Genomic DNA, 19,199 nt, shown 5'->3' with positions numbered 1-19,199 from the left:
GAGACCTCATCATGTGAGAGAAGAAGCATAAGACAGAGTGAGCCAAAGCCTGAGCTCTTGTTTCGAGTTCATTTGGGGATGCTCACAGCTCTGAGCCAATGACCAGTGTGTTCACAATGTGCCTGTGTTTATGGAGGGGATTATCAAGGGGGAAATAACATCATTGCTATGTGAGAGGCAAGAATTTTTTTGGTGCAAATTAGAAGTGGAATCCATACACAGTTTATGGTGATATGCCTTTCCCAAGAACTTTCTGGAAACCTCTTTAGTAGCGATATGAATAGGAGTATGAGTCTATGGTGCTCCCTCAGTCCAGCAAACAGAGTGTGCATTGGAGGCCTGACTGCAGTTGCTTTTCAGTTGAAAATCTCCAGGTTAGGAGTATGTGTTTAGAGCAGCAGTGAAAACGTATGCTGGTTAAGACACCTGCTTCCCAACCAGAGTGCCTGGTTTGGGTCTTGGTTCCAGCTGTTGATTCTAGCTTCCTGCCAATGGAGATACTAGAAGGCAGAGATGATGGTTCAAGGTCTTGGGTCCCTGCTACCCATGTGAGAGGCCTAGATTGTGTTTCCAACTCTTGCCTATGTCCTAACGTAGACCCAACCATTGAGGGCAGTAGGGAGGTGAACAAGCAAATGGAAATTCATTCTCTTTGTTCCTCTGCTTCTTAAATAAAAACAATTTTAAGAAAATAAAATCCTGAGTCTTGACAAATTGAGACTCTTCCAATTACAAAAAGCTTCTCTAGTCATCTTATCTAGTTACACTGTGTAAACCTGAGTATGATGCTAAGCAGAATCTTGATTCCTTATATTATTTATGACTCCAGGGGGACTGCCCTTGAGTTTCACAGTGAACTGCCAACATTATTGTGGACAATTATCTGTCATGCCAATCACTTTTCAATCCCTTCTTCTGAGCCATTCTGGCTCAAAGCACCTTAGTCTCCCACTGGAGTGATTGCTGTTACTTCCTAAATGGCTTTCCTGCAGCCACCTTTGCTTTGCAGAACTGCCGGGGGGGGGGGGGGATCCCACATAGCAAACGTCAGATGACTTCAGTCCTTTTACTGAAGCATTCCTGAATGTTTCCCAGCACCAGCCACGCCAAGAGCAGAGGAATATGGAATAGAGGAAAATGGCAGCCTCGGGGACATCCCGTTCGGATCTGCCCTAAGGAATAGCCTCCATCCTGCCCTGAGCTGTGTCGGGGAGTTAGCACCCCCACAGGTGCTTCTCAGTGCCGTCGACACTGGTGCCCTCCTGGGGGGAGCCTCAATCAGTGACTGAGTAGGGAGGTGGTCTAGCCACTGGGGCTCTTGTGATGGGCAGTCTTCGCTCCAGAGTGAGTCTGTTAGATCACATACGGCTTAATGGCTTCCCCTCCCGAGTCAGCCACTGCAGTTACTCCCTACTCTTGGTACTCCGGAAGTGACTCCCTAACTACTGCTCCGCCTCCCTCACTCTTCTCCGGCCTCAAGACCTTCATGCCTGGTGCGCCCTCTGCCGGAAGGAGGCCACTCCTGCAAGCATCTGTAGAGCACATTTCACCCTGTCCTTTAAGCCTGGCCCCTCGTCTGGCTACCCGCACAGCAGCAGAATTCACTAACATTTAATAAACTACACATTATAATACCTGCTTATTTTCAGGCTTCCCTCACTAGAACATCACTTGGGAAGAACTTTTTTCTCTGTGTTTCATTATCCAGAAAAATGCACCCAAACACACTTCAATCAGCAAAGAAATTGCTTCTAATCCGAATTCCTCTGCCTACCACTTTTTCCATCCTGCGATCACTCGTGTAATGCTCTTTCCCGTGTTGGCTCCTTGGATTTCTATATTTTTATAACCTGATGATCGTTTGCACCTTCAAAAATTGTTCATTTGTTTTCATTCACATTGAAACGCTTCGTCACAGTTTCCAGACAATCGTGGCACCATTGTTCTGTGTTTGCCCTTGTATGGAAGATGTGTCTGCTGTGGCTTCTTTTTCCATTCCTATGGGAAAGAACTAACTGTTCCTGGGCCTGTTAACAGCAGACCCCTGCAGGATAAAGCAGGGTAGGTTGGGATCATGTACGGGTGGACTTGGGCCAGGAGAAGATTCTAAACTTGGAAAAACAAGAGCTTCCCTTGCTCCTGTATGCTCTCAATGAAGCCCCTCGTAGGTGCAGCCAGCACCTGGTGAGCCTCAGCAAGGCTTCTGCTGTAGCACGTTCGCCTCCCTTGCTTGGCCCGTGGCCTCCCTCCCTTACACGGCACAGCACATCTGGAAAAGCTTTGGTTGTGTCCCCTGGACCCGCCCCCTCTCCATGCCCTGTGTCACTGCAGGTTGGTTTGGGGTAGTTCCCCACTTTGAGACAGACTTCTGGACTTCCTGTCCCTCATCACCCTTGCAACTCCCATGCCAACCCCTGATGGGTCCACACGGTCCCCACTTGTCACTGACACTGTTGCCAACAGCTCTACATAATTTGAAATCCATGCTTAAAAAAAAAACTTTAAAAGTCTTATGGTCCTACCTTTTTTTTTAGTAATGAAAAAATTCAGAATGAAATTGAATCCTTGTGCATAGGCTTATTTTACATGTAACTGCTAAGACTAAGATAATTCGTTATTCCCTTAGCCCCATATAGTCACCCCAAATTCTTCTAAGATGGAAAACAAAGTTTACCTCGTACTTGCATATTTCTTCTATGAGGGTTTTTTCTGTGGTGATAAATTCTGCCTCCTCCTCTTCTAACTCCATGGTAATTTTTTCAATCTGTGCCATGAAAGAAGTGATCTCACTTTCTCTAAGAGCGGTCTGATGAGAGAAAAATGGGATTTGTCACTTGTCTTGTACTGAGCAGTCAACCTGCATTTTCGGGTGGCCGGATGAATTAGCGTCTTTTTCCATGGGATGGGCCTCTGGCTTCGGACTGGATGATTTCTCAGTCACCCCTGGCAGGGATTTTGTTTTGCCCTTTCAGAAGTTAAGTCTTCACCAAGCCCTACCTTATAAAAGACAAGAGAAACAAGAGGAGGGGTTGGGCATGACAGATGGCCAGAGGGTAAATGTAGGCAACAAATAAATGACATTTGGGCTTCTATTTTCAAGATTATTCTCCTAAATACTGATCTCAAGTTTCTGGTTAATTCTTCGGAAATATATCCCGGAGAGAAGTGCTGTCTCACTTGCTCAATTCTCCTGGTTCATATACAACAAGTGGGTACATTTCTTAAGATGTCAGCAGAAATGGAAAATCTAATTGAGCAGATTATCATTAAATAATAAAGGAGAAGTGCTGCTGTGAAGCGTGGAAGCTGCGGTGGCTGTGCGTGCCCTGGGTTCTCTCACCTCGCGAAGCAACTCAGCTCGTTTGCGCTCCGCCTGCTCGATTTTTTCTGCCAGTTCTTCTACCTCCACCTTTGCTTGGACTCTCCAGCGCTGATGCTTTTTTCTCATACAGCCTATTTTCCACTGCGTTATGACACTAGATACGGGAACCAAGGGGATGAAGGTCAGGCTAACACCACAGGTCACTACAAAGGGGAAGGAGTTCAAAGCAAAGCAAAGTCTATTTTGCGATTATGCAGAATTCCTTGTGATGCAGACCATGGACATGAACTGATTTTAAAAAAAAGGCAACACATTGACTGTTTCTGCTGCTAGGTGCTTCAAAGTAGGAACTCATCGATTTGTCCAGTGCGATGGTGGACACAGCATATTCAACAGATACTCTTTCGTGGTTCAAGGAGACAATGGGGAGGGCTCAGGGTTAGGTGAGCCAAGAGGCCCAGGTAGAGCTCGCAACAGGATGACCTAGACTGTCCAACGTTGTAACACAAGATTTCAAGTGTTTGAGTTCTTACGTTTTTCTCTCCACCAGACATGAAAATGTCATATATTTGCAGTGATGGTTGCACAGTTCACTGGAGGAGCGTGGAGCCTGCTTTGAGCCCAACCTCAGGCTACAACCTGAAATGGAATTTTGGCATGCCGCTCAGGCAGTGGGGCACTACCACACCAATGATGGGCACAAACCAATATTCCCAACAAATAAGGGCCAAAGTGACCCCCACTTCAGCTGCCATGTCAAGGAGGGTTTAAAACTCCCCTGCACCTCTCTTCCTGGCTCTTCGTCTTCCTCTGCAGCTCCCTGCTTCTTGTCTGTCATTCTGCTACACAGGGAAGCGAAGCCCTGACCCACAGCTCCCTGGAATAAAGACCATCTAAATTCTTTTCTAGACATGGTTGATGTGTTCCTTCTCTGATGGTTGGTGAATCTTACATCCAGTTTGGTGGCAATGCAAGAAAGAAAGAGAAACAATGGGAGTCTTAAAATAGTAGCATTAATAACAATACCAACAGCAGTGAAACACAGCGAGTGTGCCAAGTCTGTTCTAGGGCCACTAATTGAAATATTTTGCACCGGAGAACTTCAAAAGATTTGTGAAAGTGGAATTAAACAATAAGCTTATTTTGACATAAAGCATTTTTGAAATCCGTGCATATTTTTTCATAATACACCTTTTGCATGAACGTTTAGACGACCTCTTGTGTGCATGGATTTCACAATTCTTTGCAATAAAATAAATACATCTTTTCATTCCAGTTCCCATAAATTAGTTTCAAATACGCATGTGTGAATTATCCATCTACCTGCATGATTTTTAAGGTGAATACTGGGCTCATTTCCCACTTACCAGCGATGTGAGCAAAGAGAAGTTAACTGCTTTCCTGTTGCCATATCTGCCCCTCCCAGCTGACACACAGGCCTGGGTGAGTCGGTAGTGCACAGATGTGGGCAATGTCATTCTCTGGTGACATTGCAACAGCAAAACTTTGTCACTATGCCTACTGTTGAGTGTCCAAATGAGAGGTACCCATCTAGGTCTCAGAAATGCACACACAATTTAGCAAAGCCATTCCCTGGACTCCGGGGGCCAACAAGTACTCTGCACTGTTCAGTAAGACAACACATAGTAGTGATACAAAGAAGATTTTTTTTTACCATCTCTGATTTTCTCTTTCCAGGTTTTCACTCAGGAGTTTTACTTGTTTCCGGTATGTTTCTTTTGTTGATCTGAAACCAAGAAAAACATATTGCATTTTGCATTGATGGAGCTGTTAGAATATGCAAGAAACATGTTATGTATGTAAAGCGTAATGCTTTCTTGGAAACTCTTAACTAACACATAAAATTGGTATGTATTTATGGGGTGCCATATAATGTTATCGTAATGTATACATCCTGTGATGTCCAAATTAGGATAAACATATAGGCATGCATATATCTCTCAAAACATTGAACTTGTTTTTTCGGTGGTAAGAATATTCAAAGCTTTTCTCTGGTGACAACATCTCAAAAGCATTAAGAAAACGTATTCAGACATTATCACTGTCTCTACAGCCCTCCTATTGTGCAATGGAACAGCAGATTCCCTTATATCTAATAACCTGTCTCATATCTAATAAATATTCAATCACAGAGAAGAGGAGATTCTAGGGGAATGATGAAGGGAAGGTTGCCGGAGACTAACCGAGGAAGGGATGTGGACTGCCCGAAGGAAGGCGCAATCTTACCAAGGTGGGGATATAATTGTTTGCAAAGCCTAAGAATGGAGCAGCAATATTTTGGGATTAAATAGGCTTGTTACATGTGGAGGAGAGTTAGGGACTCAAAAAGTTCACAGAAATAAAGGTGATTAAATTTTGAAATTAGCGTGTAACATTGTCATACTACGCATTTCTCATGAACTTGCTGACTTACTTTCATAATACTGTGCTGCAAGGGAAATTAAGGTCAACAAATTGTTGAGGAGTTCTGAATTCCAGATTGAGTTCTGATTTGATACAATATGGACTTCAGAAAGCCAAGCTAGATCCTGAACTATAAGCAAGTAGTCATTAAAGAAGGAAAAACTTCTTCTAATAGGATGGATGGCAGAGAAGAAGACAGAACCTATATGTTTGTGCCCTTCTTCCCTAACAAGTACCTCATTCATAGAAATGAATTAAAGCCGAACCAACACAAGAAAACGTCATATATTTTTGTAAGATAGATATTCATAAACGAAAACTGCAAGGTGAAATTCTGTTGAACAAAATCTTGAGGGCTAGAAATGTTCATAAATGAAATTTTGAATACAAAATGCTGGTAAACTAGAAACGCAATTAGGCTCATAGTTTTTGTGTGTTTGTTTCCCTCTATTTCAAATCAGTATGAGCTTTCAATTTCCTACCAAAATAAGCCTGAAATCCTCTCCCAAATCTTGAAGGTTCTTCACAATTCTCCCTGAACTTACTGATTTTGGTGTTTAGAGAAGTAATAATTGCCACAATGTATTTGTGCCATTTCCCTATTTGATGAGCAGGTAGAAAACTGTAAGTTGCTTGAAAGGGTCTATCTCAAAAATTTTAAAAATTCTTCTTTAACAACCATCCATCTTTCACTACTCATGTATTATACATTTTCTATTTTTCAGAATGACAAGTGGCTCATTATTTCGTGTGTGTTAAGGTAGCTCATCTTTCCAACTAAACTATAAACTGCCTGGTGTCCAGCGTCAGTGGGCATGTGCAGTGCAAGCATGGCTGTGTGGGCGTGTTCAACAATGATAAGCAAAATGGAAAGTACTAACATCCTCAAATACTAAAGAAATAGTCACATATGTTAAAGTATGTTATCTTCAAAAACAGGAAACAGGAAAAAAAAACCACCAAATGCTCACCAATAGAGTGTTAGCTAAATAAAATATAGTGTAATCTGGGACAGGCATTTGTCATATTGGTACTGAAGTCAACTTTGACTTTGGCTTCTGATTCCCAGCATCACGCTGATGGAGACCCTGGGAGAGAGCAGGTGAAGGCCACATGCTTGGGTTCCTTCTATCCACATAGAAAATCCGGATTAAGTGTCCAGCCCCGGGCTCTGACTGGGGCCCTAGCTCATCACTGGCCACGGAGGCCTGTGGGAAGAAAGCTGGCAAATAGGAACTTAGTATGTCTTTCTGCCTTTCAAGTAAATTATTGACTTTAAAATTGCATAATACATATTTACGCATGTACATTTAAATACACACATACTTATATTAAAATATACATTTAGAGTAATATAGTTTAATGCATTTATGGTATGTATGATATCAAACTTAAGATGGCATTATGGGTCAAGGTGCCACCTGCAATGCCAGCATCTTATGCAGGCATTGCTTTGAGTCACGGATGCCCCACTTTCCACCCAGCTTCCTAACAGGGTGCCTGGGAAAGCAGTGGAGGACGGGCTCGAGTGCTTGTGTCCCTGAAGCCACATTGGAGACCTGGATGAAGCTCTTGGCTCCTGGCTTCAGCCTAGGTCAGCCCAGGCCATTGTAGCCTTAACTTTACTGTTCTCGCGCTCTCTGTAACTCTACTTTCAAATATATAAATTTCATACACAGAGATAGATATCTATATGTTATAGATAGATAGATAGATATGTATATATTCCCACACATGCATAGACTTAAGCAAGAACATGCTGTCCCTCCATTCCTCGTATCCAACCGTGTCTATAGGACCTGGAACCTGTCTAGGACTAATGACTTCTTGAGAAGTCAAAGAAGAAAATGCTAATGATAATAAGCTTTTTTTTTTGCAGTTGGAAGAATTTGACCTAGATTTATTTCTTTAAAAACCAATGCAGACAGGAGTAAAGAGTTAAAAACTCAAATGCATCAAACGTACAGATGAAGCTCCCTGAGGGTGATGAGTCCTTCTTCCATATTTCTGATGTCTACCTTTCTTTGGGACACGAAGTTTTCTTTCTGAGCAATGAATACCAGCTGTTTCTGATTTCTACCATGAAAAAAAAACCCAGTTATTATTTGCGGAGGGTTCAAGCAATCATTTTTAACTTCTTAGCAGGAGAAAATACACCAACATAGGAACTAACTTAGCAAATAATTTGGGAAATTCAGATCAGGAGCTATTCACTAAATGAATAAAGTTAGAAGCAAAGTCTTTTTCTTTGCCAATTTTCATTAAATGTAAACTTCTGTATCAGATCTTCATAAAAATTAAGAAAATCCCAAACTTCATGAGACAATCCTAGCTGTAACGGTAACCACGGAGTCCTATATCCCTCCATCTCCCAGCGATGTGCTTGTCCTCAGGTGTTTGTCATGGTGTCATGTTCTGGGACAGGTGAATGAGATCAACTTGGCGTACTGGCTATGCCTCTTAGTAACAGTGTCACCTTGGACGTGAACCTTTGCCTGTAGACAAGCCTCAGTTTCACCATCTGTGAAATGGGGATCTTAGTTCACTGGGTTAAATAAGGTATAAAGCACTTGACCCAGTTCATGGATCAGAGAAGTTGGTTTTTAAAAGTTTCTCTGTCTCTCTCTCTTTCTTCCTTTCTTTTCTTTTTTCCATTCTTTTCTTTCTCTCTCTCTCTCTCTCCTTTCTTCCATTCTCTCTCTCTCTCTCTTGCTTTCTTTTGTCTGAACTTTCAGGCTGCAATGATGTGGCTCAGGCAAGTCAATGATTTTGTTGAAATGCTCAGACAATGAAAACTGCCTATAACAGGAAGTATTATGTCTAAGTGACCCATCTGGAAAACTGCTATGGTCTGAGTTGCTTTTGCCTCCCAATTTGCAGAATTTACATGTTAAACTCAACCTCCGTGCAACAGAAATTAGGGTTGCTTTGGCTCTCTAAGTTACACATGTCCACATTTAAATGTAAAAACAAGGTTCAGACATCACTTTTTAATTAGGAAAAAAACCCACAAAAATTAACATGATTTGAAATGGCAGTAAAAAAGTCATGGGGGTCAGTGTTGTGATAACATCCGGGCCTTTGGGAAATAATTCAGTTTGAATACGGGCATGAAGATGGGACCCTCATGGTGGGATTAGTTCTCCTGTAAGAAAAAGGCGGCAGAACATTAGCAGGCTGTCTGCCATGCAAGCCAGAAGGGGGCCTTTGCTAGCCCTGACCATACTGGCATTGCAATCTCAGGCTTCTAGATTCTGTAACTTGTGAGAAACCAATCTCTGTTGTTTAAGTTGCCCAAACTAAGGAGTTTTATTCTGGCAGTTTGCACAAATTGAGAAAGAATCCAATAATGATAGTCCTTTGTTTAATGCTGTGGTGATTTGACATCAGCACCTTTTTATGATTCCAACTGTTAACTTACCAAGAAAAACTTTTTGCATGAAGAATACACTCTGCACAGGCTATCCAATTGGATGAGATGAAGTGATTCTGCCAACTCTCTGTAGTTTAAATGCTTCTCATAAATGGGTCCTGCCACTCTAATACATTTCCGTACAATTTAACTATGAATATAGTAATGGCTTATTACCATTTACTTATTACTTCAATGCCCATTACAAAGGCATGCATGAATGGCCAGTCCCCTGTTTGCAGGCAATGCAAGCAGTCCTGGAGATGCTGAATAAGACAACAGTGACTGCACTGGTCTTCATGCAGTTCACGGGACTAGGAGGTTGGTACCCAGGTGAGGATCACGTGGGGACGAAGGCGAAGCAGTAAGATCCTAGGGAGCTGCGGGAAGTTCATTTTGGTGGAAAGGAAGTCGATGAATCAGGGCTAGCAAAGCAGAAAATGCAGCCTTTGAGAGGCTCCATTTGAGAGGCTTTCAGAACGAAAATGCTGATGGGTGAGGAGGATGAAGACGGAAAGGAACAGAGCAGCTGTTTGAGTGGTAGAATTCACAAGACTTTGTGACCAACTCAAGTCCAATCAATGGAGCAGGACAGCAAAACCTCACTTCATCTCTGGGTGGTCCCACAGGACAAAACCATCACGTGCCCTCTGAGAATGAAATGTACAAGCAAAAAAATGCATTTGGTTTTTGCGTGTTTGCTTTGACCCAGGTGGGAAAGAAAGCATTATTTCGTAGGACAGAGATAGATTAGGGGTAGCAGTTTTCAAACCTAGGATAAATGTCAGGGGCGAGGCACCACTTCGAAGGCAAGGGAAGCCCCTGTAAACCATGGCGTGCTGGTTCACACAAGGACCATGGGTGCGCACATACTCATCCTGGGCCTTCCGTTTCTGTGCAAACACTTTATCCTCCTCGTTTAAGACAATCTTATACTGTCTCATAAGAGTTTGCAGTTTCTCCCGTAGATCTTTGCTTTCTGTTTGAACTTTGTGTCGTTTTTCAGTCAGCTAGGAACAAAATGAAGGGATTGGATCAGGGGACTGCTTTCATGGACCCGCGGAGGGACAGAGTCAGAGGACGGCTCTGGGGCAGTCAATGTGCTGGTTGATGCACAGACTCAGTTCTACAGCCACTATGCAACCACACATTCAGGAGCTTTTTCTGATAGGCTATGACAAAAGTATATATAGGTAGTGAAGACAAGTGAAACACTAAAAAGCAATAATCCATGTGAAAGTAGAAAATGCCATAAATCAATCGTGACCCATCAGTGGCCACTGTGTGTCTTTCTCCCAGAACAGAGACCACACCAAGGAGGAAGACAAATCACACGGAAGCTCTCACGGGAAACCTCCTCAGCTGGATACTCTGCTTGCTTCTGCTTCTTCTTGTGCTTCTGTGTTTGTGATTTCTGTATCTACGGACTCAGTCAACTGTGGATATAACATATTTGAAAAAACTTTCAAGAAGTTCCTCAGAGCAAAATGTTGCCACCTGCTGGGTACAATGCTGAATACACACAAGAGAAGGGCTGTGTGGGCATTGTGTATGGGACTATCATAATATAAACCAGAACTGTTGTAAACCAAAGGGAAATACTACAACTTTTCACAAGGGGACTTGTGCGACTATTCTCCACTGATACCCAAGGGAGATAACATTGCCATCTGAGGACAGCGAATCACCAGTATTTGGCCCGGCGGAAGAATTTAGTGCTCAATTGTGTCTATCTTCCTACCTTCTTTATCTTTTTCTGGTATTCAGTTTTTTCAATAATGGATATACTCTCCAGCTTCTCCTTGTGATCCGTGAAAAACTGCCTATGAACAAACGAATCCATGTTAGAACAGGTTTTTTCAGCACAGTCATATTCACCGAAGATGTCAGGAATTTCCTATCTCCCCACGGTTTTATGTAATGAAGAAAATCCATGCAAATTTCATTATTTAAAGTGGATGAATTAGTGTTCATTTAGACCTCCCTCTGCTTAAGAAGCAATTATCGGACACCCATGCTCTGTCATCATGTTGTAGGTACTAGGGACAAATCATAAGCAAAGTCCCTGACCTCGTGGAAACTGCAATGTCATGAAACAGAATAAAGCAAAATATCAAGAAGTAAATCTTTCAGGGAGGCTTAACCACTCCAGAGAGTGCCAAGAGAGGAAAAGGTGTTTCTGAGAGTAAGGAAGCCATTGTAGAGGGAGTCAGGAAAGACCTCTGCGGTGTGGACGACCTGAGTGGTGGCAGCCAGGTACCACGTGAGGACTTGGAAGAAAAGCTTTTCAGACAAAAAGAACAGCTGTTGGTAGTAACCCCAGCATCAGGATAAAAGGGTTAGGGAACCTGGGGAAGAATGCTGGCAGCAGATACGTGACCAGGTGGGATAAGGTTGCAGTTTAGACTATATTCTGAAGGAGGACAGGAGAGGGTTACAAAATATTAGAGAGATAGAGACAGAGAAGAGGAAGAGAGAGACAAAGAGAGAGAGAGAGAGGAAAGAGAGAATGCATCCACTATTCCATTGGCTCAGTATCCCCGGCAGCCGGAGCAGGACCAGAGCCAAAGCTGAGAGGAGCAACTCAATGCTCATCTTCCACATGGGGTGGCAGGATCCCAAGCCATCACTGCGGCCTTCCAGGCAATGGCTGCTCTGGTGAAAAACTGAAATCAAGAGCTACAACTGGAAACCAACGCAAGAGTTCCAAATGAGACATGTGCCTTTTCTTTTTATGATTTATTTATTTATCCGAAAAAGTTACAGAGAGAGGGAGAGGCAGCGATCTTTCATTGGCTGATTAACTGCTCAGAGGGTTGCAATGCTTGTTACCGGCCAAGCCGAAGCCAGGAACCAGGAACCCCATTTCCCATAGGGGTGGCAGCCATGGGAAGTGGGTCTTTTAACTGTCAGGTTAAACAATTGCTCCCTTGGGGAGGATTTTTAATAATATTTATTTATTCATTCATTTCTATTTACTTGAACAGGAGAGCATGCCTTCACCAGCCAGGACGAAGCCAGAAGCCAGGAAATCAAACCAGGTCTCACACATGAGTGTCAGCTGCCAAGCACTTGAGTCGTTATGTGCTACCTCCCAGGATGCATTAGTAGGAAGCAGGATTGGAAGCAGACTAGCCAGAACTGGAACTGGCTGTGCCCCAGATAAAGATGTTTTAAGGAGAAATATGATCTAGATAACTCTGGTTACTTCTTGGGGAAAGAAGACAAACTCCGTGGGGGGCTGTGTGGTGGGTCGGATGATGATGGTAAGAGGAGGAGCATTATGTGGATGTATACAGGTGTACTCAGAATGCACCAGGATGCTTCACAAAGTGTTTAGAAGTAGGCATTTAGCTCACAGTGAGGGTGCCCACATCCCACACTGAGAGTCTCGAGGTGTGCTACCTGAGTCTGGGTCCTGATTCTGACTTCTGTGTACCTTGGGAGGCAGCAGCTTGAAGTCCAAGCAGTTGCCATCATGTGGGAACACCTGAATTGCATTAGAAATCCTGATTTGGGCCTTAGTTCAGGCCCAGCTGTCGGGAGCTTTTAGGAAGTGAACCACTGGATAGGCTCTCTCTCTCTCTTTTTTTTTGCGCTTCTCTAATGGAAAATAGAAATAAATATTTTAATGGAAAATAGAAATAAAATATAAGTTAATTTTGGTGTAAAATACTTCTGAAATCCATGCATAGTTTTTTCATCATACATGATCATCTTTACATACATTTCATGATCATTTTTAATGAAAAATCTGTAGTTGGGCTTTAAAATTATTATATATAGGAATCAGCTTCTTTTAAAATTTTGTTTTCCATCAACTTTTTGGAGTACTCTTGTATTTTTTAAGTGGAGGCAATGGTATGTCCCTTTGAATTTGCTTGCAGTTAGAGCTGGATTAGGGTTGGGTAGTGAGGGAATCAGGAATGGTGGCCAACTCCTAGACCTTTGACTTGAGTAAAAAGATAGGTGGTGATGTCACATTAACTCAAAGGGCAGACAATGTTTTGGGGACATGGGGCATCAAGAGGCTGTTCCAAACATGTTATGTTTGAGATGTCTAACAGATACCAACCAACTGAAGAAGCCAAATCATTGATAGAGGGCATACATTCAGAGCCCAGGAAAGAGGTCAGAGCTGGATACACACACACACACACACACACAAGTCATTGAGACACAGAACATATTTAAAACCATCACACTGGGGTAAATAAGTCCTACATCCTTGTCTGAGTCCCAGTTACGCTACTGTTGATGCTGCTTTCTACTAATGTAGTCTAAGAAGCAATAGATGATGACTCAAATACCAAGATCCACGTCACTCACTTGTGACACCTGGATGGGGTTTGAGGCTGCTGAAATCAGTCTATCCCAGCCCTGCTACTGCAAGCATTTGGGGAATGAACCAACAAAAGCTGACACTCTTTCCCTCTCCCCTCCAAGCAGATACAGCGTGTTGGCTCAGTAGCTGGATCCTTGTCTTGTACATGTCCCAGGATCCCATATGGGCACCAGTTCATGGCCCAGTTGCTCCACTTCCATCCAGCTCCCTGCCTGGACCACTTGGGGAGTGAGCCAGCAAACTGTAGGCCTTTCTACCTCTGTTTCTCTCTGTAAATCTACACCTTTCAAAAGAAGAGAAATAAATAAATCTTTAAAAATCATTTTTATAAAGGAAACAAATGATCGTATTTGACGTGTGCTATTTTAAGAGCCTATCTCCCACATTAATTTCCTCACCACTCACTTCTACTCTCCCTCAAGTTTCTTCATTTTTTCTTTCTTTTTATAATGACATAATTCCAACTTCATAATCACAAGCTAACCATGCACTGAATACACAATTTGACAAGTAGTAAGTAAAAACACTGTTCCTAAAGCATGGACAAGGGCTATAAATGCTAACCAAACCTTAAAATGTCAAGTTTGCTCAAATACATTGAGTTTTTCTCCAGGTATTACCACAAGGGAAAACACATAGTATTTGTCTTGGGGAAATTGGCTTATTTCTCTGTCATAGTGGATGCCAATTGCATCCACTACCCAGTGAAAGACAGGGTTTCCTTCTTTTTACGGTTGAGTAGTATTTCGTAGTGCATACGTATACATTTTCTTTATCCAGTCATCAGTTGGTGGACATCTGGCTTGATTTTTTTATTGGAGCTATTATGAATTGAGCCGACATAAACGTGGGGGTACAGACTACTCCTTTATATGCTGATTTCATTTCCTGTGGGTAAATTCCCAGCAATGGAATGGAATGGCTAGAATATATGGTAGATCCTTTTTTCAGCTCTTCTAGGTACCTTTGTACTGTTTTCCATAATAGTTGTATGAATTTACATTAGCATGCACAGTGGGTTCGGATGCACCACAATGCTCACCCTGCTGAAGACTTTTACCATGAAAGATACTGTATTTTAACAGATAGTTTCTCTACATCCTTTGAGGTAATCATTTGATTTTTATCCTTTAATTTGTTAATGTGATGTATCGTATTTGTTGATTTGTGTATGCTGACACAAGCCTGCACACCAGAGGTGAGTGATGTTTGTGATGTGTTGTTGCATTCGTTTTGTTAAGGATTTTTTGCATCTAACTTCATCCAGGTTTATAGTTCTCTTTGTTGTATCTTTTCCTGGTTTTGGAATTAAGGTAATGCTCAAGAGGGTTCCCTGCTTTCCATTGTTTGGAATAGTATGAAAAGGGATTTATTTAGTTTTTTACAAGTTGAATAGAATTCAGCAGCAAAGCCATCTAACCATGAGCTTTTCTTTGGTTGAAGGATCTATTCTTTTTTTTTTTTTAAGATTTTTCAATTTTTATTGAAAAGTCAAATATACAGAGGAGAGACAGAGGGGAAGGTCTTCCATCTGCTGACTCACTCCCCAAGTGGCTGCAACTGTGAGATCTGAAGCCAGGAGCCTCTTCCAGGTCTCCCATGTGGGTGCAGGGTCCCAAGGTTTTGGAATGTCCTTGACTGCTTTCCCAGGCCACAAGCACGGAGTTGTATGGGAAGCGGGGCTGCCAGGACTAGAACCGGCACCCATAAGGGATCCTGGTGCGTGCAAGGCAAGGACTTTAGCCACTAAGTTACTGCACTGGGCCCTCGAAGGATGTTCATTACTGATTCAGCTACCATCTACTTTGCTGATATATTTAGGTTTTCTCAATACCCACGATTCAGTTTTTGTAGATTGTGTAAGTCCAGAAATCCACCCATTTCTTCTAGACTGTCCAATTGTTTTACTACAGCTGTTTGTATTGAGTGATTCCTTTCATTTCTGTGGTATCAAATATAATATCTCCTTTTTATGTCTGATTTTACTAATTTGGCTCTTCTCTTTTTATACATAAACATTAAAAAAATAAAATAATCCATAAAACCACACGTGAAGACTGTGACCAGAAAAGCATAAAGAGTTGGGAACTCCAAAACTTGACGTCACATAAAGAGTTGGAACAAATAAGGACCCAGAGGAGGATCAATTTGTGTAGTGAGTGAAGTAATAGAAGGATTATTTGGGAAGCCAGATAGTGGAAGTGTTTAAGTGTGGTAGGATGTGCCACCTCTTATCGTGACTGTGAGAATGTCAAAGGATTGACTAACCTGCTACAGTCTGACATCATGAAAATTACCAGTAACACTGATAACCTGAAAATCACTTGTGTCCACTTCAAATATTTTTAATCTCCATAGCCTAAGAATTTTAACGGCAAATATACACTGTGAGGGACAAATCGGACATTGTTCATGTGAAACATTTAGATTCCAACTATAGATTTCCCAGCTATGGACACCGGGTGGACCTTTAGCTTTTCAACACAGCAGATCGGGTATCAGGAGAACGAAAAACACAAATCCAGCAGCACCTCCATGGATTTGTGAAGCACTGAGGTGTTCTGAATTGACAAAATACATACCAAATGCATGAAATGGTTGAGAAGGTCCTGCCAGTTGGATGTTGAACTCTCCAACATTGGCCACGCTTACTGGGAGACAGTTCAGTGGCAGCATGATGGACACCCACTGTAAATCAGTGGGGAGGGGAGGGAACTGGGGATGGGGAGGGGTAACCCCAATGCCTATGAAACTGTGTCATAAAATAAAATACCAATAATACAGAAAAAAAGAAATGCATATGAAACTGAAACTTGTGCTTGAGTGACTTTGCTTTCACTCAGTAGATAACAGTGCTGTGACCCAGGTTTGTTAAAGATTTCGCTGGGTATAGGAAGGCCTGTACCCCAGATGACTAGGGGGATGAATGTGTGTATCACTCTACTTGCTTATGTATCTTATTATCACAAGGATGTTATAAACATCATGTTTTTTTTTTTTTTTACAAATCCACCAAGCCAGTAACTAGGTTGCCTCTCCCTACTCCTCACAAAGAGAAAATGAACCAAGAAAAAAGTCAAAATACTGTAGAGAATTTTCTTTTAATCTTCCAAATAATAAAGAGGAAAAAGCAGGGCCCAGCGAGGTAGCCTAGTGGCTAAAGTCCTTGCCTTGTATGCGCCAGGATCACATATAGGTGCCCTGCTTCCCATCCAGCTACCTGCTGGTAGCCTGAGGAAGCAGTCGAGGACGGCCCAAAGCCTTGGGACCTGGAATAGGCTCCAGGCTCCTGGCTTCCAATCGGCTCAGCTCCAGCCTTTGCAGCCACTTGGGGAGTGAATTAATGGATGGAAGATCTTCCTCTCTGTCTCTCCTCATCTCTGTATATCTGACTTTCCAATTTAAAAAAAAAAAGGAAAAAGTAAGTTTTGTGTATAAAAAGTAGCTTGAGCTACATCCTTGGTCATTAAATTCATCAAAACACTTTTTCTCAGTGAGATTCTACAACAGTGAAAATTTTAAAAAGCCGGGACTACACAAACTGAAGAATGATTGAAAACAGGAGATCAATCAGTTCTCACTTCCTTCTTGAACATATAGTGAAGACAACTTGGCAAACACAAATAATAGTTGCAAGCAAGAGTGGGTTTTTTCATCATAACTGCTCAAAATAACATGGGGGATGAGTCACATGATCCACTGTGACTTTTTATCTGCTTTTTCTGCAAAATTTGTATTAACAAAAGCTATTGAACCACTTACAAATGAAAAGGTTCTGTTTCTGAGTTTTAATTATGAAGTAACTAGTTGAACTTGCCCGTTTTAAAATCAGATTCTCAACAAAAAGTATTGCTTACTTTAAGGGCATTGCACTTTGCTATCACTGGGATCTTTTAAAACGTTTTATTTATTTGAGGTAGTGAAAGGGAGAGCGAAAAAGAGAGGGAGAAATAGGAGCCGTGGGGAAGAGAGAGAGAGAGAGAGAGAGAGAGAGAGAGAGAGAGAGAGAGAGAGAGAGAGAGAGCTTCCAGGAACTGGTTCACTTATAAAATGCCTGCCAACAGGTAGGACTGGCCTGTGCCCAACCAGAGCCTGGAATTCAGTCCAGCTCTTCCAATGAGCTAGCAGAGAGCTGACCGCTCGAGCCATCGCTGCTGCTTTCCAGGGTCTGCGTGAAGTCAGCAGGTGAAACAGGACGTTGGACCTAGGCACACCGATGGAGAATGCGCATCCTAACCGGTGGCCTCACAGCTGGCCGCCCTCTGCACACGCTGTTTAAATCTGCTCAGACCAACGCCGATCTCTTTAATGAGCCATCGGGTTCGGCCCCAGAAACACATTGTAAGGACCCATCTTCCCAGCCAGAGCTGGTTAGGCGAGGAGCTGAGGTTGGACCAAACACATTCTGATGTGAAAGCAGGGGACGCTCCCGGGGCAGTCTGTTGGTCAGTCTCTTCAGATGGCTAGACCTGTGACAAGTCAGTTCCAAGGGTTCGTCTCAGCCGTGCCACGAGCTCACCAAGAAGGAAGAGTGAGGCAGTCTTGGAAGCACGAACAGTGCGGGGATGGGTGGAGGCTTGCCCCAGTCACAGGTTCCAGTCCCAGCGGAGCAGTGCTTGCTCCCCTGTGTCCCTGGACTTCTTCAGTGAGATCTGCAAGTCCCACCCAAATAAGAATGAGAACCGTAACCACATGGCCGGATGGCTTATGGCCTTAGAACACGTCCCACCATGCTTGTCCTGACATTGTTGTCTGTAGGAAGTCAGAAACTGAAGTGACGACGATACAAATTAACTTCGAAATGCTCATGGGAAAACAGAACTAAAACATGGTTATAAATTAAAACGTAATTGTTTTGGTGTAAATTTTTTTAAATGCACACAATTTTTTATCAAATGTATTTTTCACGAACTTGTTGAAGACCTTTGTACCTTCCCAAGAGTCCCTCTCCTTTCTCAAACTGGCTGATTGTTCTCAACTTTTTTCCTCTGATTACCTGGAAGTCTGCCTAATTTGAAAGAGCAGGAATTATAGCCCAAAATCAATTTTTAGTAAGCTAAGGGATTATGTTTTTCATTTATTACTAACTAGTTATCTTTAAATGAGCATATTCTTAGAAATACTCGAGCAAAAATAAAGTATCATGCTTACATTTTGTCCTCCAGATTCCTACAACATTTCTTAATTTCTTCCACTTGCTTTTCCCAATAATTTATTGATTCGTGTAGTTGTGCCACCTCTAAATTGTGATCGCTAAGAATCTGTGGAAAAGTCAACACAAAGGTAGTATCCAATGATCATCAAAGTTTACAGCAACCGGTCAATTACATAAATATTCATGAATCACCCATTCAACTTTAAGTTGGGTCTGTCCTTCAGTGAAAAAAAAAAATCAGTTTGATTCTTTATGAATTAAACTTGGGCAGAAATAGTTCTGAAATCATCAAAAACCAAAAAATGTGAGCGTGAAATAAACAAATACAACAGTGAGATTCTAAAGACTATATTAAAAAAGAAAATTTTCAGACAATACATTTTTTCTATCATCTAAAAATTCAAGCCAATCAATGTTATCATAATCATCTTCAAAATATTATCCCAGAATACGAGAGTATTTCAAGAAAATAAGTTAAAAAGTACATCTTTTATTTCAATTGCTCACTATGTTCATATGAAAGGAATTTTTAATCCTTCAT

The 19,199-nt window shown here is 42.1% G+C and overlaps 1 protein-coding gene across 1 annotated transcript in view; it reads right to left on the bottom strand.

Moving 5' to 3' along the window:
• Positions 1–19,199, bottom strand: part of CCDC175 (coiled-coil domain containing 175) — a 56,215-nt gene that overhangs the window by 17,205 nt on the left and 19,811 nt on the right. The window contains exons 7-13 of the mRNA XM_058655349.1: positions 18,655–18,764; positions 10,900–10,981; positions 10,032–10,168; positions 7,712–7,822; positions 4,998–5,069; positions 3,341–3,476; positions 2,675–2,806 (exon numbers count right to left, since the gene is read on the bottom strand). Coding sequence (XP_058511332.1) covers positions 2,675–2,806; positions 3,341–3,476; positions 4,998–5,069; positions 7,712–7,822; positions 10,032–10,168; positions 10,900–10,981; positions 18,655–18,764 — 780 coding nt within the window. The remainder of the gene's footprint in view (positions 1–2,674; positions 2,807–3,340; positions 3,477–4,997; positions 5,070–7,711; positions 7,823–10,031; positions 10,169–10,899; positions 10,982–18,654; positions 18,765–19,199) is intronic.

The sequence above is a fragment of the Ochotona princeps genome, chromosome 26 (assembly GCF_030435755.1).
Source record: "Ochotona princeps isolate mOchPri1 chromosome 26, mOchPri1.hap1, whole genome shotgun sequence".
Taxonomy (NCBI): Eukaryota; Metazoa; Chordata; class Mammalia; order Lagomorpha; family Ochotonidae; genus Ochotona; species Ochotona princeps.
Note: the sequence above shows the minus strand (reverse complement) of the source record. Positions and strands in the feature narration are given on the sequence as shown.